The following is a 26,071-nucleotide window of genomic DNA, read 5'->3' as shown; positions in this document are numbered from 1 at the left end:
TTTTCCCAAGAGAATTTCAACAGCAGTTTAGAGTTTGCAAGTGGTGTGCCACAGTGCCAGCAGTGCTGTGGGTGGTTTGTTTGATAGAGGTGGGAAAGCACTGCTCCCCTCAGCACCAGGGCTGCTGCAGTAAAGTGCTGCTGGAAGGAGGGCTGGGCTTGTAGTTGCTGTCAGCATGGCAGCAGCAGCCTCCATATGAGCAGGAGCTAAATCAGCTCTGCTCTCCCTCCCCAGACAGGCTGGCTGTGTTTTCCTCCTTGATGCAGAGCAGCAGCATGGGGAACACCTGGCAGTAACTTCTGACACCCAGGTGGAATCATGAGCATTCTGCTGGCATGTGGATTTTAATCACTTATCTTCTGCAGTGAGCCTCTCACTGTTTTATGAGCCATCATTAGGATCTCCATGGTTGTTCTAGCAAACCTGTAGGAAGGTACAGCTCAAGTCAGTAGCTGCCTACTTTCTTTTTTCTTTCTTTTTTGTCTTTTTAACCTGTATGAGTAAGATTTAAAATGTGCCCTGAATAATAACTAGAGAAGGTGATGCATTGTAGGCTTTCAAAGATGTGCTTTCCTTTTTTATTTTATAGCTTTGCAGTTTCTTGTGGTTTATTTGCATCAGCCCCCAGTAAAACCACAATAATGGCACAAAGTGATGCAAATGAAGCAGCAGTCTCCAGATTTCTATTCTGGAGCTGTGCAGTGAGTAAGCCTGGCTGTCAGGTTGGTGCTGGGTGCACTCTTGCAGTGACTCTGAGAGTTGTGGAGTTAACTGCAGCTCTCCCCCAGGATGCTGCTGCCCTGCCCAGCCCAGCTCAGCTCCCTGGGAGAGGGGGCAGGAGCAGAGGGCAGGGTGGGTCAGCTCCCCCAGCAGGGCTGAGCCTGGGCAGGTGCTGCTGTGGTCCCTGGCACAGCCACAGAGGGGCTGCTCTCCCAGACACCTTGGGCAGCCTCACCTGGCAGCTCCTGCCTTCAGCTCCCAGGTGAAACTGAGATGTTTGCAGCCTGTGCTGCCAGGGTAGCCCTGGGGCTGCACTGACAAGGACAAAAGGACATCCTCAGTGGGTTAGGGAGGGGACAAACACCCAGGGCTCAGCTATAAATCCTGCACAGCTTTGGTCTGTGTGCAGTAAGTTTCAGGAGACATCAGTGGGTCACAGCAGTTGCTGGAGATGACCTGTTGGTGTGGACAAACAGATCTCAAGGGCAGTGCTGAGTGTTTAATACAACTTCTGTGGGAGTGGGAGGCCTGTCTGAGCTGTGGCTTCAGAGGAGCATTCTGCAGCTCAGGTTGGGAGGGGGATGGTACTGCCCAGCCCCTGCTTTGAACAAAAAGTTCCTTGCCAAACCTCTTGATGGGTTGGATATTTTCACTTCTTTTTTGTCTCTTGGAGTTAAGCACAGGAAGAGATAATTTGAAATGCAGGTAAAAAATTCCCAGGACTTTGTCAGGCAGTGAAGCCGTGCTTGCACATTTATCACTACCCTGGGAAACAGAATCAGTGATCTGTGTGGTAGCCAGGGCTGTGCTACCACTGCTGGTGCTGTGTCACATGCAAGATTCAGGTGCTGGTCATGCCTAGAAAAGCCATTCCACAGCCTGTCATGGCCCAAGCATGGAATATCACAAAGGCTGCTGAGAATAGATTTACCTGATTGCTTTAATCCACCTGAAGCTGCTCTTTAGCTAGGAAATCCAGTGGCATTTTCTGCAATTCCCTGCAGTCCCCAGTCAGTCAGCACCCCTCAGCCAAGGGACAGAGTTAGTGCTCTGTGGCTCAGGAGATCCCATCCTGGTCCCAAATTGTGCAGTCAGTAACTGGGAGGAAGTTAGAGCAGTCTGACAGAGTCACTGGGGTTTTTTAAATCAGGTTCCTGGATTAAAACCACACCTTGGTGCATTAAGAGCTGTTCCATGTTCCAGGTGCTGTGGGATAAGCACTTCCAGCCCTGCCAAATTCCCTACAGAAAGCTGGACTCCTGTTGCAAGCCATGTCTCATAGTAACAGGGATAGAACCAAGCTTTTGTAAAATACTCATTTCCAGATGCCTCCACAGCTCACAATTATTTTTTTTCCTTACAGATATCGTGGATGCTTTATCAGATCCAAAGAAATTTTTGTCTATCACAGAAAAAAGAGCAGACCAAATGAGAGCTATGGGCATTGAAACTGTGAGTAGAATGGATGACAAACACAACCCACTTGTGTCCATGCTGTGTTCTTTATTTAAAGTGAACTGGTCCTTCTCCAGTCAATGCACCTTATCCCTTCTCATTTTCAAATATAAGCTTTTTTGTCTGCCTTATGTCAGTTACTGAAATACTCACTGGCTTTCCATGGATCACATTAGTACCTCCTTTAGGAGGAGAGATTTTAATAAGTGGGGACCGAGTTGTATTTTAGTAAGTAGCTACTTGGGATAGGTTACAAACGCTTTTCTGTGGTGTTGTTTGAAAATATGTTGCAATTTCATTCTGTTTACAGTAAGCCAGAAATGTTCCCACTTGTTACAGCACAGGCCAAAGAACAATCGGTGTGTCCTGCTGTCTCTTTCAGAGTGACATAGCTGATGTACCCAATGACACCTCCAAGAACGACAGGAAAGGGAAGGCCAACAATCCCAAGGCCAGTGTGACTCCTCAGAGCAGCTCTGAGCTCCGGCCCAGCACCACCGCGGGCTTGGGCGCTGGCACCGACGCCAAGAAAGGTACCCAGGTCCTGCCAGTGCTCTGGGGCTCCCAGGGCCCCACAGCAGCACTCTGCCAGCAGGGAGCTGTCATTCTGGGACACACTCATCCTTAGCAGCCTCCCTTTGGCAGCTGTGAGGGCAGTGCAGCTTTACTCACAGAGTGCCCTCCTGGTGGAGCTGCACACCCTGGGCACAGCTGGGGTTTGATTTTCTGTGTGCACTGCACCCATCACCTGCATGGCTCTGGGAATAGCTCACTAGTAAGGATTCCTGGAGCAGTGCCTACAGGAGTGACTGTTGTCTGGCATAGTCCACAGAAACTCTGCTGCTTTTTTTTCTCCCCTCACAAATCCCTTGGCAGGCTTGCAGAGTTAAGTAATTAAAGGTATTTAGAATTCACTGGATTCTGTAGAGATTTCCCAACAATTAGAAATGTTTTCACAGTGTGGTTTTACTCTGAATAGTGATAATGGAAATGGCATGTTTTTGGGAAAAAAAATTCAGATGTGCTCATTTATAAGTGAATAATTTTTCCTAACTCTTCACCGTTCACTCTACAAAGTCATTTTGTACAGTCAAATGGGAGTTTTTGTTTCTCCCATATCGTCACAGATAATGAAGATGAAGTGAGAAAGCAAATTTGTACAGCTGAATGAAGGACAATAGATATTTCTGTGAGTGGGCCACAAGAATTAGGATGTGGTTCTCTGCTTGGCCCAGAGGTATTGCCGGGAGGGAAGAGGAGCACAGAGGGCTCCTGGTCTCAGATTTAAGCACTCATGGCTGGGCACACTCTGGGGAAGGGATCTCCTGGGAAGCCAAGTGCCATTTCTCTGGCAGTGAACCAAAGCCTCAGGTTGTCTCTGGCACCTGAGCTCTTTGAGCAGCTCTTCCCTGGTGTGACCCCCAGGGCACTTCATGCAGAGAGGTGTTTTCACTCTTCACCTGCCATGGCCAAGGGGCACAAGTGTTGGTGTGCATTAATCAAGCATGAAATCTGCTGGGGTGACAACAGATTCCTGCTGGCCATGGAGCCAGGCCTGGACAGCTGAGGGAATGTTCTGTCCAGTGGTTCTATGCAGTAAATCCTTTCAAATAACATCCTGAGGAAGCCTGCTTAGAAACCCAGCAGCCTGATGCAGGCCTGAGGTCTCCTGACTGCAGTTTCCATCCCTATTCTTGCATGTTAAAATAGAGCTGCTCATTTCTGTACCCCATGGAATGCTCCTTAGTTTGTGTTTCTCATCTCTGTGATTCACTAGGATCTGAGTGATTCTAGCACTGCTAAAATACACAGCTCATCTTGCTGTTAGACACTACTTGAGCAGCAAATGGGGAAGGCATTGAAATGCACAAGAATGGGGTTTTGTTGGTCTCAGGTTTTCAGTAAGAGTCAGATCACCTGTGGGTTTGGAAACTTCAGCCTCTATCTGTGCCTACATCTGCTCCTGTCTCATTTGCTAGACTAATGTTGATACCATATACTTGAGCAAAAAAAGAAAATTTATATACTTCCCAAAAAAAGAAAATTTCATATTCCCTAAGGAGATTGCCTGCCTCTCCTCCCCCCCTCGTTTTTTTTCCCTTTTACAGTGTCTGAGCATTTTCCAGTTAAATTCACCTTAAAAGCCAGAAAGTCCTTTCCAAGGCCAGGGAAATCTTACAGTCCATAGACATTATTAAGAGCAGTTAACTAAATATGTCTGCATTATGTTTATACACAGGCCAACATTTCTGTGTGAAACCTCAGGAAAACCTGAAAATTACAGCTCTCATGGCATTGTATTGGCATTTTTATTAACACTTACATGTAGGATGTGCTCAGGAGGTTTTAAAAAGCACTTAATATGTCACAAAGCATGTATTAAAGCATAAATATTAAATGAGATCAGGTTTTGTTTGCATTGCAGTTAAAGTGACCAAAACATTTTCATTAATTTCATTTTCATTCTACATAGTACTGGTAGTCTTGTGTGATTGAAATTTCATTAGAATTTTCACTTCTTTTGGTTTTCTGTTTCTCCTTCATTTTTCACCTCTCCTTTACTCTTGGAGCACACTTCTGCTCCTTTTCCCATAGCCTGCTGTGAAGCAAAATGCAGATTTTATTTCTGTTACCACGCAGGCTGCAAGCTGATTTTCCCTCCTGTTTTAAGCTGGGGAGAAGCACACCTAGCCCCAGTTTTGTAGTCATGTAGAGCCCTACCCAAGAAACCTCCCCACTGCAAGAGGTGGTGCCAGAGCAAGCTCCAGCTAGGAACCAAAATTCCTGAGGTGTTTTAATATTCATGAATGGTTTGCTGAGTTTGCAAAAATGGCCTTTTCTCAATTCTTAGACTGCTGTGTTTTGACACTTCAGAACTGTAAGAGATTAAAACACACTCATTGATTCCATTTTTTCCACAAGGCAATTGATTGAAGAGTGCATGGGAAAAGGAAATTTCCGGATTTTAGCTAGATCTTGATGAACAATTTTCTCATTAGCCTGTAATTATTTTTTTCATGTGGTGAAAACCATTAATTAATTAATTGTTAAGTGAAATGTAGGTTGCTGTGTAAAACTCAAATTTAGAATATGAGATAAACTAGTATGTATGAAGCTTTAGATAAACTGTATCAATACCTTCCCAGGTATAGACCTCATTCCTCAAGTGAAGATAGAAGATTTAAAGCAGATGAAGGTAAGTATTGACACAAGTTTGGTTGGTTAAAGTAGCCAGGATTTTACCTGGTTAAATTCAATATGGCCCCAGAAGAATTGACCCAGCTTCTCTTTTTTCAGGCTTATATAAAGCATTTAAAGAAGCAGCAGAAGGAGCTGAATGCCTTAAAGAAGAAGCATGCCAAGGTATGATCAGTAAGAGTTCTCTGAGCCTGACTTTCAGCAGTTGCTCCCTAGCACAGGCAGTTCCTAATTCAGTTCTGGGGAAGCCCAGGGGATGGCAGCTGGACCCCAGACAGGCAGGAGTGTTTGAAATGGACCCCATAGCTGGGCTGCCTCTCGTGTATCCACAGCCCCCTGAGACCTGCTGCAGCAAGTCAGCACAAGGGAGTTGCTCATGGTGCTGAAGGAGAGAAAAGTCTGATGCTTTTCCATCCAAAACTGGCTTTGGAAGATGCACTATGGCCAACAAAAATGGAGTAATGCCAGGCTTCCCCACACACCAACCTGCTGCTGCTGTTCTTTGGTCTTATCTTCCAGTAACTTCCCTCTGTTCAGCACTCCAGCCTTTTGGGCTCCAGCAGCTGCCATAGCATTCTCCCAAAATCCTCTGCTGGGATTGCTGAAGAGCAGAGGAGTGCTCTTGGGAGCAAGGAACATGAGCCAAACCTCAGTCCAGGAGGGAGCTATCAGCCACTGGTGCTGTGCCATTCCTTCTGTTTGGCTTTTGAAAAATGCTGGCAAATTCATGTGATTGTCACCATTTTAAAAAAATCTCCTTGTTAGGAATGGCTTCTCTTGAATCTCAGCTCTGGTAACCTGAGCCTTAGGTGAAAGAATATGTCCAGTCACTTCTGCACACTGTGCAGAGCTGCCATTTTTTAAACAATGCATCCAGAAGAACACCTGCATTTGGCTGCTTCTGAGGTCGAGTTTTTCCTGCCTGCATTCCCTGCAATAACTTTAATCTCCAGGATGAATGACTGTCCATATCTTACATTCAGCTACAGAGCAGCTGCTGTGTCTGAATGGTGACCTTTAGTTTATACCTCTCCTTTATCAAGTTCTGTGGTGAGTGCTGTTTAGGAGAATGACCTGGGGTGGCATCCCAGGCAGCTGGGCAAGGAAAAGGACATTTCTCAGTCAGCCAACTTCACTTTTAGCAGCCTGCTTTTATGGGCCCCTACTTCATTTTCATATTTTTCAGAGCTGTCAGGTAGTTTCTGTGCTCTTTGGGCTAGGCAGAAGAGGAAGGGTGGTGAGGGATGACCTTGATTTATTCTCTGCCAGCACAGCAGCTCAACAGAGGATTGTGCTGTGCAGTTCTAGCAGTCTCAGGCACAGCAGGGATGGTCACAGGTGCCCCTTGAGGAGTTTAATATGGTTCTAGACAGTAACCACAATTGCATAATTGATCTAAATCCCCAAATTCATCTGCTGCACATTCATATTGTCATTGAAAATATGTACTGTTTGAATTAAAGCCTGGTAAAAATTAGCATGAAAAAAATCTCCATTTCACAATGCAGAAGTAGGAGTACAAAAGATGAGGGGAGTGTAGACAAATAAAGTTCTGCAACATGGATTTTTGAGCTGGAAATGTTAGTTCCTTCCTTTTATTTCCTCATCCTTGTATTCTGTAGTGAGAATCCTCCAGACCTCAGTTTTCAGCTGTGCACAGTATTTATGTTGCTTTAGGGAGATACTGGACAGGATTAACAGTCTGCATAATGGGAATTTATTATGGGAATTTATCCCTTCACTAGCCTGCGCTGGGATTTCTGCACACACACACTCCCTGTTCCCAGAGGAGCAGGATGTGACTCTCTGTGCCTTTCCTGTGGACAGCTTTGAGTCTGTCCATACCAGCCAGGTGGCCTCTCAGAACCCTGGCAGGACTGTGCCCTCAGGCTGTCAGGACATGTCATTTGGGAGTATATTCGTGTGGAAGGTCTGCAGCTTCACTGGGCTTGAGGAAATCACCAGAACCTACCTGGGGACACTTTTACCTGCAAACCTGTCCTGAATCAACCTAGAACACGTTAGCAGCTGGAGCTTTGCATTTGAAAACAAAAGATGCTGTAAAAACCCACTCATGTTTCTTAGAGTTTGGGCAGAAGTCTCATGCTTTGCAGAGTTTGTTCTTAGTCTGCTATGGCAAGAATTGGGCAGCTCTGCTCCCTGAGAGGGGAGTGGGTGTTTCCAGAGATGCTCTCAGTCACTTCACCTGTGGCTGGCTGATGTTGCCAAGCCTGAGTCACTCTTTTCACTGTCCCCATTTCTCCCTGCCTGGTTGGTCACTGCAAACACCCCTGGTGAGGCTGGCTTGGTTTAAGATTGGCAGAATCAGAGTGTTTCCCTTTAAATCCTCTGAGGAGCAGCAAATTCAGTGTCCCACTCTGGACACAATGCTGGAAGCTGGGTGTGTTCCCTGGGGAGGGGCTTGGCAGATGTTGGAGTGCTGGGGCACAGCCCAGAGCTAGATTATTGAAAGCATTGCAGCATTGGTATTAGTGTTTGGGTAAAAGTGAGTGTACAAGCATTAAATTAGCATTTTTAGAGGCACAAACAGTGGTAAGGCAAAGGTTTAAAAAATAATAATAAAGAGCAGCAGAATAGCAGGTGTGGAAAAGATGCAAAAAGAGCTATAAAAAATGAAGTCCTGGATGAATGTCTTTTAATTAATGAGGTTCTTTTTGCCACGATTGGATAAAATGCAGGGCAGTGGGGTATTAGTACAGTAACATGAATGAAAGAAGCATTTTTCCTGTTGCAGTGTAAATTCAATATTTGCTGCTCTCCATGCTGGTCAAACATTTGCATCACTATGAGCTGCTGTTCTGATAAAGGAAAACAGAAAGTTAAGTTGTATTGCACAGCTTGCTGTCACTTGCTAAAGGAGGTGTCTGCCACAAGGTGGGATTTCTGACAGCAGCATTCTCAGTGGTGAGAGTGCTGCTGTCACTGGGGATCGTGGGCCAGACCTTCAGAATTGTACCTAAATGGACATTTATCCCAAAAGGGGACTTTGTTCCCCCATTATTGCTTTAAAATGTACCATACTTTTGAGGTTCACTGCAGGTTTTAATTTTTCAGAGAAAGAAGGAAAGTTTTAGTGCTTGTGGTGGAATAGCTGGAATGTTTGATACCACAGGGCTAGACCAGATTCAATTCCATTGTCAGAACTGTCCCTTTGTGCACTGATATTTTCTAGGCTGTAAGGAAATTGCCCATCAAAACTCCAGTGACCTAATGGTAAGGCCCTGCTGTTTTCCAGGAGCACAGTGCCATGCAGAAGTTGCACTGCACACAGATTGACAAAATAGTGGCCCAGTATGATAAAGAAAAGGTGTCATATGAGAAAATGTTGGAGAAAGCAATCAAGAAGAAGGGGTAAGATTTTTTTGTTTTAATTATTTTTCTTTAGACTTAAAATAGATTTAATATCTTATGCTTTTGTGGCCTGGAATAAAGTGTTCAATAAAAAAGGGCATTGCAGCTGGAAGCAGCATCCTACATCAGCCTGAGAATGAGCTCTAGCAATGGGCCATAAATGCTGGGCTCACTCTGCCTTTCTCCAGTCTTCTATCAGAATTTTCAGGGTAACAGCAAAGGATTTGCCTCTGATTTTATTTCTGTGTCTGGTGTGGTCTCATGCACTCCCCAGGGAATATCAGTGTTGTGTTCAGTGACAGCAGACCAAGGTCCTCAACAGCCCTAGTGAGCAGAAAGTAGCAGTGTTTGGATTTTAGGGGAAAAGCTGCCTTTTAAATCCTGAACTCTTGAAAATAATAAACTTTTGCTGTGCAGTTGAAGTTTCTTTTTGACAAAAAGCTTACAGATGCTCAGCTGGGATAAATGAGTCTTACTCCTTTGGCTGGGGTGGAGTTGTTTTGACTTCCACAAGCTGATGGCCTGGGATATTGTCTCTGTGAGTCTCTTTTGTCCCAGAAGGGTTCCTGGAAGAGGCTGATGACTTGACTAGAATGGCTAATTCTTGTTTGGAGCTCAGTGGCAGGACCTGCTGCTGCCTTGCTGCTCACCTGGCATTGGTTTCTCCTCTCCACCTTTCCCTGTGTCACTGGAATTTCATTGAGACAGCAGGAATTACTTGAGTTCCATACCCAGCTATGCTAACAGTCCCTCCTAATTTCATATTGTTGTCATCTGGCAACAACAGCTGGCAGCAGCTCACTCACTGAATACTGAGCAGAGCTGCCTGCTTGGCACTGGATTCTTCCAAGAATGCTTTTTTATAAAGCACTTGGAATGTGGAGGGGTTTGGAGTGCACGTGTTGTAAACTGCCAGAGGAGCAGAAGCAGGACTGTCAGAAGTAAACAAGGTAAGGAGAATTCTCCTCACCAAGTTGTTGAAAGCTCACAGTTCATGCTGCACTTTTGTTGTTCGAGACAGGAGAGCTGTAAGCACACAAATACTTATAATCTATGGAGCTTCTTCCAGAAAATTCACTACTTCTCCAAGCAGAGAGGGGACAGCTGCAGGATTGATTAGTTTAATGTGGCTTTGATTCAATTTCATTGAATGTAACACAGCAGAAGGTCACTGATACAGCTGCAGTTTTAGTTACAGTCAGGTTGTTTCCTACAGGGGCAGAAAAGTGAGCTCTGGGCATTGCACCATAATTATTGGGGGGGCAGAAAGGGTTCCCTGAGCTCTGGTATTTAAGAATCTCAGTGTCCTGTTGGCCTGGGAAGGAGCCAGTGCCTCTGCCTGTCCAGATAAAACAGCCAGGGAAGGTGTGCCAGGAAGTTCAAGGTGGAAATGGCTGTCCTTGTGCAGTAAATATGGGGGAGTCCTGGATCACAGTGCTCTCCAGATCACCCCAAAAGGGGACAAGTATCAAAGCAGTCCATAGTTTGAGGTCACTTGATTGGCTACTTGCAGCATCTTTTCTTAATTTTGTAGTGCATGGACACCAAAGCCTTTTTGCTGGTTTCATGTTATGAGTTAAAAAATAAAGCTGGCAATGACCACTCCAGAAGCAGTTTCAGTGCAAAGCCAGACACTGTTCCTTACTCCAATTCCATGCTTCCATGGACCCCAGAGCTCGCAGGCACCTGGTGGCTCTTCCAGTTTTACAAGACTAACTGTGTGCATCTGATAAACAGCCAGAGCAGCATCAGTGCCTGACAGACTTGCTGTGAAAGCACTTCTTAATTCCACAGCAAAATACTTTCAGGGCTTCCTTCAGGGTGAGGCCTGAAAGCCCATTCTGCAGGGTGCTTACTGCACAGCCCAGCTGGGCAGAGTGCTAAAGGACATGCTCAAAGTGAATGCATTGGTTGACACTTGGAGATTTGGTTGAACCTAAATGGTCTGATGAATCCAGAGTCCTGGGTTCAGTGGGTGCAGGACATGCTCCATTTCCTTGGCTATCATTCTGGAGCATTTGCAAGGAGTAAAAGCTGTAAGAGAGCTTGTGGAACATGATTTCAGGGCATTCATATTGAAATTGTCAGATCATTTCCTGATAAAAAGGCCTTTGATAGGTGCAAAGACAGCTTTCTCTTCTGATCTTGGTGTGCACTTTTTTGTGGTCCATTTCTGCCACATGGTGTGACAAATGCCAACTGCATATTGTTCAGCAGAGTAGAATTTTTTAATCACATGCTAACTCACTGACAGATGGACAGGATTTTGCTCCCTGTGCTATTTCTGTCATGGAAATGCTCACAAATCCCAGAGGCATATGGGAATAGGTATGGTTGTGTTCCCACTCTGAACTGGAGTCAGGGCACATAAAGATCCTTCTGGTTGATTGGGACTGCCCAGAAATCCAAGTGTGTGAGCTTGGTAGGTGACCCTGGATTGGGCTGGCCCTGGCTGCTTGTCCCCAGCTGGGATTCCATGGTTCAGCAGTGGGCTGTGCCACCCCAGCTGGGGACAGTGCCATTCTCCATTATCCCAAAGTCCCTGGGAGCTGCCTTGGCACAGGATGGAAGCTGTGTTTCCAGAGACAGGATCAGCTGGTGGCTTGGATGTCTGGGACTCTGAAGATTGAAGTAATGAGGCTGTTTTGGGATAAAGTATGTCTGATTCATACCTGAGAATCAATGTCTTTCACGCTGATCACCAAACCAAATATTCCATGGCAGCCACACCCTGGTCCCAGTGTTATGAGACACACTTCCCTTTCAGCTGCTGGTGCAGGCAACAGTGGCCAGAACCTCTCTCTGTGAGTTTAGATTGCTTCCAAAGTGTCAAATCAGTGTTAAATTTTGTAAATCTGCAAAATTTCCCTTGCTCTGGGTAGAAAATAAATGACTGGTGGCCCTTGGGAGAACAAGACACACTATTCTGAGTAAGGGCTTTCCTGGTGCTGTTTGATGATGATGTTTTTTGCTAATTTCCATAAGTTTAGCCGTACTTTGATATGAAAATAGGATTTAAACTTGCTAAGAGTTTCATAAATCTCCTTTTCTGGAGCAAACACGGATTAATGTACCTGCAGTCAGCAATGACCATCCTTACCAGGGCTGGCTGCAGCTGATGAAGGAACATGTCCTGTGCAGACACAGAGCTGGGTGATCCAGCTCAGAAATGGCACTATGCTGTCCAAAGACTTCTCTCAAAATGCTGTTTCATTCCAGGCCCCTCCTTTGCATTCCCTTATTCTCCCAGAGGGACACCCACACTGTCTGTGGGTGCCCAGATTTAGTGCACCCCCATCACCCTGGCAGGTAATGGTTCACATTGCATGGTTTGCTCTGCCTCAAACCAAGTGTAAGTATCCAAATTACTTCTAAAACACAGTCTAAAATCATGGCAAGGATAGGCCTGTAAGTTTTCAGGCAGGAACTGGTTTCTCTTGGCAAGGTATTCTAAGCCTGGAAAAGGAACCAAGTGTCATAAATGGAAATGCCTGACACATCCTCAACAACAGAATAATTGCTGGGCCAATCTAGAATTAATGGTGTGGTGTTTGAATTGACTGATCATTAATCCAACAATATTTTGTAAGTTGTGAATGGATTGCCAGAAGAAATAATTTCATTCCAATACAGTGCAGCACTTCAACTTTGATTAACATTTTAATTAGTAAGTGCTGACTGAATGGGGAGATGTTTAACTTGTGGCACACGTTTGCAATTTTTCTTTTTTTTTTTAGAGGAAGTAATTGCGTTGAATTGAAGAAAGAAACAGAAATTAAAATTCAGACACTAACATCAGATCACAAATCTAAGGTAAGCAAATGGCCAATTTTAACACATGCAACTTCTGGAAGAGAGGTTTTGAGACCCAAGTGGTAGTTAATTTTCTTGGAAGCATATGAATAATTTTCAGCAATAATAACATGTTGAAAAGAATGGGAGTAATTGAGTGTCTAAAAGTGTTTCTTAAAAAAATTTTCAAAGCAACGTCAATTTCCTGCTGTTTTGAAATTTTTGAAGAAAGCACTATATTCATGCCTTGTGAAGTGAAACTGGTCATTTGTGTCAGCTCTAGTTAAACAAGGAGAATATGTGTTATATGAAATTTGGATGCTAAACACATTCCCAAAATACACACAGAAAGAAGTTTCTGTTCATTTCCATCATTGTTGCCTTGCCTTGGTAGTCAGTTTCTTAGGGAATGAGGTTGCTCTTGCACCAATGCCTTCCTGTTCCTGGTGTTGTTTTGTTTTGTTTCTTTCCCATGGCTTCGTGGCTCTGTTTTCTCCGAGGTGCTGGGGGGTACCAGTGCCCTGGGACTCAGCCTCAGCTGATTTGGATAAGCTGTTCTCCAGCTCCTGGCTCCCCTGGACTTGCTCACAGCTGTTTCCTCTGTCCTTCTGTCCCCCTGCTGTGCCACTGGCTCCCTTTGGAAGGCTTATGCAGGACTTGCTGACAGGTTTTGCAGGCTGTCCACACTGGAGGTGGCAGGGACTCCAGGAGCTCACCCATGTACAAAACCAGCTGGAGGGAGGGCAGTCCTGGAGACTGCCCCCAGTAAAAGCTGAGGCCTGTGGAAAGAATCAGACAGGACCAGAAAATACACACAGTCACATCTTTGGGGCTAGAACAAGTTAATTTTTATCCGGCCTGCCTTGAACTTTATTCTCTGGTTTTATTATTTCATGGGGAGAAGGTCCTCATTTTCTAAACAGGGTTTGCTTTCTTGCTCCCCTCTCAGCTGTAGATGTGGCAAACCCCCCCAGGAACAAACCTAAAGGACTCTCTTATCCCTCTATCTTCTTCCCTTCCAAAAGTCCAGAACCCTTTCCTTCAACAAAAGAAACTTGTTAAGTCAAAAACCAAAAAAATTCATTCCTCTCTTAGAGAAACAAACTCTCTCAGGAGCACTGGCTCCCAATCATCCAGACATAAGCTCCAAAACTCATTTGAAATTACATTACACAGAAATTTATTTGCTCTGATCTCTCTCTCACCTGAATCACTCATAGTCTGGAGTTAGGTGTCATTTGTACACAAGGAACATCCAAATGTTCATTAATCTTCCAAATCCAATAAATGTGACTCATGTTCTCCCTTTCCACGAATATATTCCGTTTCTGAGCCCTGTTCCTTTCAAAATCCTGCTTTCAAAATGGTTCCCTTTAATTTAATCCATACCTGGAAAAAAAAGATTGATTTTTTTTTTTGTCCACTCCCATGTCAGGTTTTAGGATGACATTTTGAAAGGAGACTTAAATGTAAGAGTTGAAATGTAAGACTTCAATATAAGACTTGAAATTTCACGTTTCTGATTACTGGATAATTCCCAAAAAACTCCTCTGCAAGTCATCCCCCTCTGAGGATTCCTCTAATGATTTTCAGTGTCCTGCTCGCTGTGGTTCCATCAATATTGCCCAGATTATTTACCAACCTCTTTTGTTTCACCTGCTCTGTGTGTGGGCCCTTGAGTTGTTCCTGGAGATCATTCCAAAGTTTGCAAGCAACAGGTTGGAGAACGGTGCTCAAGACCATAGGGAAATTAACTCTTATCTTAGATGAAGGTAGGAGCAATTAAATTAGATTAAATTCTGAGATGCTGAATGCATTACACTGATATAGTGGGAGTTTGATTAATTAACAGTTGTTCAGCATTTCTCAGCATTTGGCCCACTAACTTTGATATATCAGATTGGAACATAATTCATCTTTAATTACAGCTCTGTGCCACAGTGTGCCTGCAGACACCTTGAGCACCAAAGAGACCTTTTCATCTCCAAAGCTCCTCCTGCCATGAGGAAACATCCAGCCCGAGCCTGACATAAAATATTGAAGTGAAATCTGAATGTCCCAGCCTGTGCTTCCCACACAATTAACCCAGCAAATGCAAATGACTTGCCTGCATTAGGAAAGTAGGTGCCAATATCAGGAGGGCAGAGGATGAAAAGAAGAAAGGGAAAGATTACTTCAAAGATCATTCCTGCTTGAACTTAGTGACTAAACAAACTTCTTGCATGTATGCTGTGCAAAAGAAGGTTCCTGGTCAGGATTTAATTAGTCTCTTAGGCCTGGTGTAGGAGCAGATGGAAGGACAGGCTTACAAAGTCAGGCTGCAGAGCAGCAAGGAGAGAAGGAAGCTCATGGTTATTCTTCCTATCCTTTAGGACAAGCAACACTGCCTTAAGAGCAGAAAGTAGGACAAGAGCACAGCCCAGTGAAAATTAAATATATGCTGCTAATAAACTGGGGGAAAGCAGGGATGCTGTCTGTATCTACCACAGCTGGACTTTGAAGCATTTCACAGATCTGCAGCAGAGCTGGGTATCAGATGGTTTAATGGCCACGAGTTTTAAGTTCTTCAGGATCTGAATCAAATTGGGTGTTTAAAGTCTTGTGACTGGTGTTTGGCACATCCCTTGCATCCTTCTCCCAGGTTATATCTTGCTGTACCTGAAATGAGACTTCTGCCTTGGTGGAGAGGGAAGAAAAGAAAGGTTCTCTTTCATATTTCATGCTTCACAGGAAAGTTTGTTTTACAAGGAGGTGTACCTGCTTCTTAGACTGCCTGCTGCTTCTGGAATTAGCAGCACATCATAGCACATCTGTCCACAAACACAAGCAGGGTGTTCTTCTGATTATTCCCTCCTTCTTAGATTAAATGCTTTATCTAAGTATTACCACACTGTCACTTTGTCTTTGGGAGTTGGACTCAATCATTCTATGAGGTATTATATGATCCTGTGGTATCAGTGTACCTGAGATTCAGAATTCCTGCCTTCAGGCTCCCCTGTGGTTTATAAAATTCACCATTTAAAAACAATTGTCTCATTATTCATTTGCAATGAGCCCTTGAGTCTTTTTCCTCTGTGTTTGTTTTGTAAACTCTCTACAATTAAGTCACAAAACGCTCACTTCCACCGTGGCTTCCACTATCTATTTCACCAGATTATTGTCATGCTTCTCTTTCTGTGCAAAGTTCATTTTGCATTTTCTCTGCAATAAAAGCAAACATTTGTTTACTGGAATGCCTGTGGTGGTGGTGAACACGGCCTCCTGCTGCCTGGGCCACATAACAGCACTTGTCTTTTGGAAATCTGACAATTTCTGTGACTGTGGGAGTTTTCTGAGGGCACAGTCCCTTTGCTGCTGTGCTCCAAATTACACCCAGCGTTTTGGGCTGATCTGCCTGCACCAGTTTGAATTCAAATTGTGGATGGAGCTGATTCCATCTGGAACTCTGTATTGAAAATAAGTAAGGAATGTGTTTTCCTAAGCCCTTCAGCCACGGCTTTTAGCTCTCCCAAGTCCATCCTCGGTCCCCCTGGGGGTGGGTAAGCCAGATGAGGTCACTGTTGAGAGGAGATTCCTACAACCTAGCTCAAGTGTCTTGGTGCTTGAGGCCCTGGAGATGTGAGAGGGGCATTTCCAGAGAGTGTGAGGGTGGTAAATCCTGCTTTGGACTGCCCACATTTTCACATCAGCAGTACCAGGAGCGTGGGCTGAGCTTGGCCCAGACTAAAGTGCCTTAGGTGGTGCTGTGGGTGAGCTGGAGTGTCTGCCCCTCAATCTCTGAAAAACCCCTCTGAAAAGTTCATTTTTCTTCCTTCACAGCATCCAAGCATTTATTTGTTCTCATTTTAAAACGGAATCCTTGTTTTTCAGGCTCTGAAGGCAGTGCTGATGAGCACCTTATTAAAAGCACTACTCCCACAAATGGCACCCCATCCCTTATATCATTTCATGGCTGACAGGCTCTGGGCTGAGCTGTTCACTTCCCCACGGGCACAAAAAGAAGCATGGCTCATTTTGCTGGAGGCACACTGACTCTTAAGCACCCTGATCAGTTTGGGCTTATGTTAGTCATACCAACTTCTGCCTCAAAAGGCTTTTGTTGTTTTCTGCAGAAAACTCCAGGTTGCTCTCTGTCAGCTGCTTGTACCTGTTTTGGTATGAGACCACCATTTAGCTGTAGTTCAGTGCAAATCTGGCTTTCAGGTAGTGGTAGTCATCCTGCTCTGCTCCAGAATTACTCACTTCTTTGTTTCATTAGAGCCTTTCTTTATCGGGCAACACGAGCTTTAGGTGGGAGGCCCTTCAGAGGAGCCTCTCCAGGGCAGAGGGGAGACTGGGGCTGATAAAATCTCCACCTTTTTCACCTTCACCACTGTGTGCAAGACAATCTGTTCTTCGTTATGCAAACCCCAGCTAAAATATTTAGCTGGAGTTTGCATAATTCTCTCACTTGCATTTTCTCACCATTCTCTCACTTTCTAAGCAAAGTGGTGGCAATTTTTGTCAAAAAGGATCGAGTTTGCTTTCATGGAAGATGACCCAGATGTTGTTGGTTGTAGTTGAAACGTTTACCTGAAGATGGATTTATTCAGAGGCACATTTTGTATACCATTTATGGAGAAGTAGGATAGCATGTCAAAATACCCAAAGATAATCATTAAAGGTTATTAAAACGTATCTTTCTATTAGCTTCTTTTTGAAATCAATGAGCGCGAGATATTATAATAACAACTTTGGTGATTTAGGCTGCTTAATACTGTCTCTTGGGAACATTCCAAAACTTTAATCTCATTATTCTTGTGAGGCTTGGGAGATAAGCAAGAGAAGAATACTTGTCAGATTCCCTGCTGACTTAATGACTATAAAACAAAGATAGGTAGCCCATCTTCACATTCAGGTTGTGCTAAATACAGGATTTCTCTGTAAATGCTCTGTGTTTGTGAAACTGTCTCCACAAAATCAAAGGCTATCTTTAAGCCCTCAGAGAAATCCTGCTCACTAGGTTTTTCCATTGTTCAGTTCAGTATTTCAATACATATATTTATCTTGGCAACAAAAGCGTGAAGCTGTTTTATTATTAGCTTGCTGTTAGAGAAGGTATTAAAACAATGGTAATACAGTGAAGAGCCTATTTATTCAGCCACTCTATTCAGGGCACTTTAGGTAATAGTGTCTTAATAGTAGGGTTTGGTTTCCATTGTTTTTATACCCACCCAGCAGTGCCCTCAGTGGCTTTGCTATCTGTGAAGCAGCTTCATTTGTGCAACTTCATTTTTCACAGTTTAGTTGCGTTCTTTATGCTTGTCTTTTCATCACCTGCAGCAGCAGGAGGAGTTGCTCTGCCTGGAGCCTCTAACAGGGCTGGTGTTACCTCCCTGCAGGTCAAAGAGATCGTGGCTCAGCACACCAAGGAGTGGTCCGAGATGATCAATACGCACAGCGCCGAGGAGCAAGAAATCCGTGACCTGCACCTGAACCAGCAGTGCGAACTGCTGAAGAAACTGCTCATTAATGCTCACGAACAGCAAACCCAGCAGCTGAAATTCTCCCATGACAGGTGAGCAGGGCAGTGCTGCCTGATAACGAGCGCTTGGTTTAGGTGTGCTCTGTGTAATGCTGTAGTGTTTTGCATTGACAGCTCCAAAAGCACTGGGTGAGTGCAGGGTAAAGTGGAAGAAGCAGCCATGCAAGGTTTTAGGTAGTGTCCTGGTGAAAGACGTGTCTGCCAGGGAAGGCAAGAACCTCTCGGAATGGAAAATGTGACCCCCTTCTCTTGGAATTATTATAACTCTGAAATCACGGGGCTGTCAGGCAGAGCTGAGGGAAAAGGAGCAGCAGTTCTTTACAGTGTGTAACAGGACAGACAGACAGATGGACGGACAGACAGACAAACCAGCAGCCCCAGAGCAGAGCCCGGCCGCGGGCGCTTTCCCTGCGCTGCAGTTCCGGGCGCGGCCACCAGGGGCGCTGCTGGCTGCCGGCCGGGCGGGGGCGGAGACTCCCCCTCCAGCAGGGGGCGCCGCGGCTCGGCCGCGTCTCCCTCAGGCGGCGATGGCGGCCGGGCTGGGCAGCGACGGGGCTGAGGGGAACCTCGGAGCGGAGCTGGGAGGGCGGGGGCCAGCAGGCCCCACGGGGACACGGGAGATGTAGCAGAAACTCTGCAGCTCCAGCAGGAGCCGGGGTGTGGGGTTACAGTGTGGAGAAAACTCCCGGGGGCAGGGGCAGAGGAACGGCGCGGTCGGGCAGTGGCGGCCTGGCTCCCGAACACGGCCCAGAGAGGCTCCCTCAGGGAGGCAAGGGACTGAGGGTCCAGGATTTCCCCTGAGAGGGTGAGGATCCCTTCAGTGAGGGTGGGTGTTAATAAGGTCCCAGTGGAAGAGCTGCTCTTAGGAGCAGCGCCTCGCTCACGGCAGGAGAATACCGTAGGATCAGAACCCCACAGTGATGGCGAATTCTCCCCACAGCAACCGCAGCATCTCCCCTTGGATCCTGCCAGCCAGGGGAGCTGAGCCCAGCCTCACCCCTGGCCAAATCTCCCACTACCTCTGCCCTCCAAAAGAAAGCCCCTCAGCTCGGAGAGTACACCTGCATCCTTCCCCCACCTTGGCCATTTATTTTGTTTCTCTTAGGTACCCGGTCATTATCGTTTCTTAGCAACAAATGGGACAAAATTCCCTGAGAGAAAGAAAAAAAAAGGAAGATTCTAACCTCCAACAGGTAGATGTAGGAATGGGCTTCTTAGCTGATTTAGATCATCTGAACCTCCTTAAAGGCAGCAGGGGTGATGAGGCATTTGTAGTTTGCATTGACTTTACCCAGGAACCTCAGTTTGGAGGCTGGAAACCAAGAAGTATAAAATACAGAAATATCCTTTGGAGTTGCTGTCAGCTGGGTTCTCGTGTTTATAGCACTGCTGGCTATAAGAAAGATCCATGAGAAGGGAGGTCAAAAGGGGCTGCAGGATAAGCTACATTAGACTGATGTGTTATCTTCATAAAATATCTTGCTATAATCACACAGAAGATGCTACATGACACTAATGCTTTTGTAATCAACCATCCTGCCTATTTGAAATCAAATAAATGCACATTATAGTCACAGTGCTAAAAATGATTTTTTTATCCTATGTTCTCCTATCTGAAGCAGCCTAAAAGCATATGGACATAAAATATGTGTGTACACAAAATATATATATTTATATGTAATTATCTTCAGCACCTTTCACATAAAAATCATGGGGGGAAAAGAAATAAACCAGATCACATTTGAAGAAGGAATTGGAATGATTTTTTAAATTCCTGAGTGAAGAAGCAGCGTGTCTCTGCGTCAGAGAGAACACATGCTGGGAGCTGCAAGCTTTTCATCCAGCAGAGAATTGTCCCAGCAAAAGGCTTGTCGTGAGCTCATCTTTATGTTAATCTCTGTGTTAACCCATCTCTTCAAGCTGTCCTGCAAAACATATCCAGTCAAATAGGAAGTCTGCAAACTCTTAAATTATTATACAAGTTCATAATTAGCCAGAGGTGCAGTCCTTGGTTCTGTACCTCTAAGTCATACTTGGCAGTATCAGCCCAGGAAACCACATCACTTTCTTTTTTTTGAGTCTTTTTGTCCATTCTAATTGAAATTCATCAGAAAGCTTGGAAGGTGATTTCCTAATATATGGCCTGTAAAAGTAATTGTTTTGTTTTCTTTTCCATGCATAGTTGCATGTTCTCTTAACTTTGCTAGAAGCTGTCATTTCAGCCTACCAGTATATATACACGAAGGAAAAACTTAAATTTTTTAAAAAGCTTTTTTCTCATAGTTTTAATCTTTGGGTTTAGAATTTCTGTATCTGTATGCTGTTTAAACATCCCTGTCATTTCTTGTATATGATTCTTACATTCTTAGCAATGGATTTTGCTTTCTTACTAGAAATCATTTGTGTTCAGTCCATGTATTGCTCTGTGTTTAAAGGTACTAATTTACATCCTGATAAAAATCAAGAAGCTTCTTTGTTCATCTGCCCCAGGAGTAATAACCTTCAATATTCTTTCTGCTTTATTCATTGCTATTTAGTGTGTTTCTGCTTATTTGGGAATTATGTGCAGACAGGGAACTTTGCTGTTACAAACAAATTTAAGACTGTGTCTGAATGTATGAATATTTCAGAAGAATTTGGACTGTGAAATATTGAAATGTGAATAATAATGCCCCAAAAAGGCATCACACTTGATAATTTGTAAACTTTTTAATGTAATACATTGTGTGTAGGAAGACACGTCCTTATCTCTAGAGGCCATTCAGGTCCATCCAGAGGAGCAAGGGGATCTGTGTGAGGGCAGCGTGGGAGTGGGGCAGGCTCTCAGCAGGCTGTGCTCACCTCTTCCCTCTCTCTGAGCTGGGCAGTCAGTAGGATATCACAGCAGAGGGCACAGGGCTGTAGCAGAGATCAATAATCTCAAATGATGCCTGCTGTAGGAAAGGTGCTTTCCCTCCGTGGCAGCACAAAAAGCAATTTCTGTCTGTGCTTTGGGCTCATTTAAAAACAAAGCAGAAGGCAGCAGATACTGCTAAAAACCTGAAGCTGTTTGAGCTGCAGGGGTGCTGAGCCCCCTGCCTCCCCAGACTGAGTTCCCTTGGCTGATCTGGAGGTGGTGATCCTGCAGCAGGTCAGGAGTTGGGGACACGAGGCTGTTATTCACAAGCATTATGTACTCCAGATAAAATAACCTGAGAAAGAGAGAGAGAGAGAAATTGTGTGGTGGGTTTTTTTTAATAGAGTAAGAGATTTCTATTTATTCAAACAATACTGGTGTCAGAAAATGACATGTTAATGCACTTTGATGTCATCTAAATATATATATAAATTCCAAGGATAGACTTTCATGCTGAAAGTTAAGTATCCCTTCAAAAGACATGTTTGTATAAATCTCAGAGGTGCAGTCACTATGACTCAGTGGGAATCAGCAGCTAAATCTTGCAGTGCCATGTTTTTCAGAATCCTTTTTTCTTTTCTTTACCATCCTGGCTTATCCACTTCTTGCAGTTCCAGGAATCACCACTGCCCGTGGGAGGAGAGTGTTTTTGCTGATGTGTTGGCCCTGTCAGCCACCTCCATGGCCAGTGCCTCATTTCTAACTCATCAGTGATGCACAGTAGTTCTCTAATCCTCTTACCTTCTTCCACTCTAAAGCTGTATCTGATGCAAACAGGCGAAGTCAGTTTGAACACCTACACTGACTTTTTTCATATCCTTCAGCACAGTAATCAAAATAAATTATTTCAGCACTCCTCTTAAGACAGTGTGTTTGAAAATCACTTCAATTTCAGTGAGGAAAATAAAAGCTTTTATTTGAAGAAAGGATTGTTGGAGTGAAATATGTTTTCAACACATCATATTTTTTTAGAACCCAGACTAATTTTTGCTGTGATGCCACTGCTTTTAAATCTGTATCCAGGAAATGTTCAACCGTATGAACTCTTGGAGGGAAAAGAAAAAAAAAAGGCACCACAGTTCTTTAATAAAAATTTTTAAAAAGCTCTCTCTTTTCACAGGAAAGGCTAAAAGGTTCACTGATCCAGTAGGAGAAACCAAACACAAGCCTGCCCATGGCCTAGACCCCCCTTTTCAGGCCCACAGGCCCAAAGTAGAAGCTCTAAAAGGAAGAGTGTCAGCTCATACCACAACTAGCAAACATTGTTACTGTTGATTCTGCTGTTACCTTCTGAGCGCAGGATTCGTACATTTTTAAGGCAGTTGTAAAAGACAAACTGCATTTTTGATAGTAGCTTGTACTAGGACAACATATAATAGGGAGAAAAGAGAGTATTTTATACCCTTTTACAATATTCAGAGTGTGAAAATGCTTTGAAAATAATATTCTCTGGAATAACTGGAGATTTCTGGATGCCTGCTCAAACTGTGTTAGTTGTACCCAAAGGAAGGGAATTTTAGTGTTGTTTGTTCCTTCTTCCTTAACACTTCAAGGAAAAAGTAACCTCAGTGTAGAGGAACCAGCCTCCACAGCAGTTGCACCTCAGGCATTAATGACTGTGTTTGCTTTTGCCCAGGGAAAGCAAGGAGATGCGTGCCAACCAGGCTAAAATATCCATGGAGAACAGCAAAGCCATTAGCCAGGACAAATCCATCAAAAACAAAGCTGAGAGGGAGAGGTGAGTGTCCCTTCCTGAGAAGGGAAGAATGCTGCCAAAGCTGACAGGGAAGCTGTGGATTAATTCCATTAAAACCATGCTTTTGTGGGTGGGAATGAAGGTCTAAAGATTGCGCTGGATAAATTTTTAGATGACTCTTTTAGGAACAAATGTGATTTTCTCATATTTATCCATTAATAACTCTGATGCCCTGATCATCTCTGACTGACTGGAGTAGGTCCAATCACACTATTAAATTTTAATTATTGTACTTCAAGACCATTATTTTTTTTTGCTTTTTCAGTGAGATGAGGGCCTGACTGAGAAGGGAGTAAAAGCAGAATCTACAGTATGATGTCCTATAAGCCTTTGGGGTTTCCCCTTCACTTTGGCCTTGCCATCTGGCTCGTTCTTTCCTTTTTTACATCCCCTCCTTGGCACTGGGCTATTTTGGTCCCACAGCCTGAGCCAAGTCCCTTGAGTGCTGCACATGAGGAGGAGGAGCTGTCAGAGCCCTCGGTAACTGTTTGCTTTGTTGTGTCAGACCTCACTAATGACTCCCAGGTCAGTGTGCTCCCAGATCTGAAAGCAATTCTGGTTTGTGGGCTGAATCAACTGTTTGAACTATTTCTGTTCTCTGTCATGGCAGAAATCTTAGGCAGAGACACTTGAGTTATGCTGTGTAACTATTAATAGCATATTTATATTTTTGCATAAATAGCTTTAAGAAGCCTGCAGTATTGATAAGAGTAACTTCGCTTATGATCATTGGATGATTTTTTCCATTGCCACTCTTAAGACACACAGCCCTTTTTATATACCAAAACTGACAGCAGCGTGCAGCAAGGGATGCACAAATTATTAAACGATTTTTTTTAAGTTTTGACCACCGCTCTTGAGTGAGGAAAAAGCAAACTTCATTCACAGCACTCAAGCCTTCAGTCATACTGCCAATATACTTGGAAATCTCTAAGTGTAAAGTTCTGTAGCCAGAGGAGTGTACAATTTGCCATTAGTTCCACCTGGTACAGATAATCAGAAAACAAAATACACCTGAAGAGTTTGTGATTTTCTCTGTTGCAGCTTTTGGGTTTCTTTTTTTCCCAGTGAGTCTTCATGGAGAACATTTTCATTTTTTCAGGCGAGTCCGAGAACTGAACAGCAGCAACACAAAAAAGTTCCTGGAAGAGAGAAAAAGGGTAACTATAACCTTGAATGTCACTGGGCACTGCTTCTGGATGTTCTTTTTCATTCCTCTGTTGAGAGAATGAAAAAGATTCTCATTCTGTGTTGAGAATCCAGCTTTTGTAGATTTTTGTCTTTGCTTTGTTGCACATACTTGTAGAATAAAAGATCTGACATCTATACAAGACAAAGCAATTTTGAATTAACAGAATTACTGTTCATTCCTGTGTCTTTGCCAAGTCTGTGTATTATGTGCAATATGTATAATATGTATCTATTAATTATATCTATTAATTAATAATATAATAATGTTAAGCTTTTATTAAGTTTGGGCAATATACTAGGCCTTCTGTGATGTTTTATGCCACCTAAATGGGGCAAGACAGCATGCATGTGTGTATCTTTCAAGCAGGTTTTTATTTTACTTGTTAATAATGTGTTATATTCTCCCCCCCATTGTTTTCTCTCAATTACAGCTGGCGATGAAGCAGTCAAAGGAAATGGACCAGTTGAAAAAAGTTCAACTTGAGCACTTAGAAGTCTTGGAGAAGCAGAATGAGCAGGTATCTTGTTTTAAAGGCTTAGGAGAAAAGCAAGCTAGAGAAAACAGTAAGCAGAGTCAGGCTGAGTGGAATCCTTCTGAATGTGAGTCCTTACCAAAATGGGGACTTTTTCCTAATCACTCCCTACTTTGGGAGTCAAAATGAAGAGGTGACTTAAATGATGATAGAGCAGCAGGTTTGTTTCAGCTGAGCTGTGGGAGCTGAACTCCTCAGCCAGAGTGCCCTTTCAGCTGCTCAGCCACACTGATAGTCCTTAGCCAGATAGGACAGTCATTAAGGACCCAGCATATCCATTTTAATTACTCCCCAAAAGTAACTCGAGCGAGTCGGTTTACTTCATTTTGGAACTTACGTTTCTAGTACTGATTGAAAAATTAGAGGAGGAACGTGCCCAGAGCATCTCTGAACTCCGAGACAGTGAGTTTGGACTGAATTCTAGAGATCTACAGTAGCATGGGGAGTTTTATCTGTACTAGTACACCCTTTCCTAATTAAAATACCTTGTTATTTTCTGCTAGTTTATAAGCTCCTTTTTTTTTTTTTTAATTGAAAAACTACTTGGCAAGGAAAGGAAATTCTAATCTTATTTCTGGTGGAAGCAACACTATGTTCTGAGCAGTTCCCTTGTTGAAAGGTTGAGCCAGAAGAGCTGGAATAATTGCATGGACTTGCAGTACTGCACTTAAAAATGTAAACTGCAAGGGGAATATACCCAGCAGTTCAGTGAGTGAGAGAGAAGGAGAGCATTTAATACCCACTACTGTTAAGGGCTATGTACTCACTTCTTTGGTAAATGTTCAGAAGTTGAACTCTCTGGAAGACACCATAGTACAAATTAAAGCTATCTTGCTTTAATTTGTAGGGAAGGGAATAGAACAGGCAAATCAAGTCTCTCCACTGTCAGGAGAGAGCCCCAAAGCTGCAGCCTGGTAACTTGCAGGGGATGACAGCACTCTGAGATCTCAGGTGGCTGCCAGCACCGAGCCCCAGCACAGCTCTGCTGATCACTGCACCTCCCCCTGGGCAACGACCACGAGTCCCACTCCCATCCCTCACAGGATTGCTGTAGATGCCATCTCCAACATCCAGCACAAATGGATCTGGCTGTCAGTCTGCTCCTGAGCAGCCTCTAAAGGCAGGGGGCAGGACCTGGGAGGGGCAGGACCTGGGGGAGGTGTTTTGGTCATGGCAGATCTGTAGTGTCACTGTGATAGCTGCCAAAAATATGATGGGCTTGATCCAGAGCTATGGTGTTATCAGTTCTTTCTTTCCACTGGCCTCAGAGAGCTTTGGATCATTTTTTTAAAATACATAAGGAGAGGAGAGAATGATTCTGATTGTACTTTTGACCATGATGTGATAACCATGTTCAGTGTAAGGGAGCTGGGATAAGAGTGAGTCACTGAAGGGTCACCTCTTTGAGCAATCAGATACATCCTCAGCTGGGCTTGCAGCTCTGCAGCTGAGGCATGGCAGCAGCCTACATCAGCTTGCTCATTTGCCATTTAAGTCAGATAAATCATCAGGTATTAAATGGAATAAGCTCCTCCATGTGCTGGTTATCACTCCTGTGTGGGCTTGTGGGGGCCTCCACCCCAGGAGTTGTCCTTTACAGCTTTTTAACTCACTCTGATTTGATCCACCAGAGC

General features: G+C 44.1%; 1 protein-coding gene across 7 annotated transcripts in view; it reads left to right on the top strand.

Annotated features, from left to right (window-relative positions):
* The window catches only part of PLCB4 (phospholipase C beta 4), a 185,577-nt gene that overhangs the window by 154,420 nt on the left and 5,086 nt on the right, over positions 1–26,071 (top strand). For all 7 annotated transcript variants that reach the window (XM_050972618.1, XM_050972619.1, XM_030235819.2 and 4 more), the window contains 10 exons: positions 2,084–2,172; positions 2,558–2,708; positions 5,322–5,371; positions 5,473–5,538; positions 8,630–8,745; positions 12,483–12,558; positions 17,919–18,094; positions 22,594–22,695; positions 23,816–23,873; positions 24,336–24,422. In XM_050972618.1, the coding sequence (XP_050828575.1) occupies positions 2,084–2,172; positions 2,558–2,708; positions 5,322–5,371; positions 5,473–5,538; positions 8,630–8,745; positions 12,483–12,558; positions 17,919–18,094; positions 22,594–22,695; positions 23,816–23,873; positions 24,336–24,422 (971 nt within the window). The remainder of the gene's footprint in view (positions 1–2,083; positions 2,173–2,557; positions 2,709–5,321; positions 5,372–5,472; positions 5,539–8,629; positions 8,746–12,482; positions 12,559–17,918; positions 18,095–22,593; positions 22,696–23,815; positions 23,874–24,335; positions 24,423–26,071) is intronic.

This window comes from Serinus canaria, chromosome 3, assembly GCF_022539315.1.
Source record: "Serinus canaria isolate serCan28SL12 chromosome 3, serCan2020, whole genome shotgun sequence".
In the NCBI taxonomy this organism is placed as follows: domain Eukaryota; kingdom Metazoa; phylum Chordata; class Aves; order Passeriformes; family Fringillidae; genus Serinus; species Serinus canaria.
Note: the sequence above shows the minus strand (reverse complement) of the source record. Positions and strands in the feature narration are given on the sequence as shown.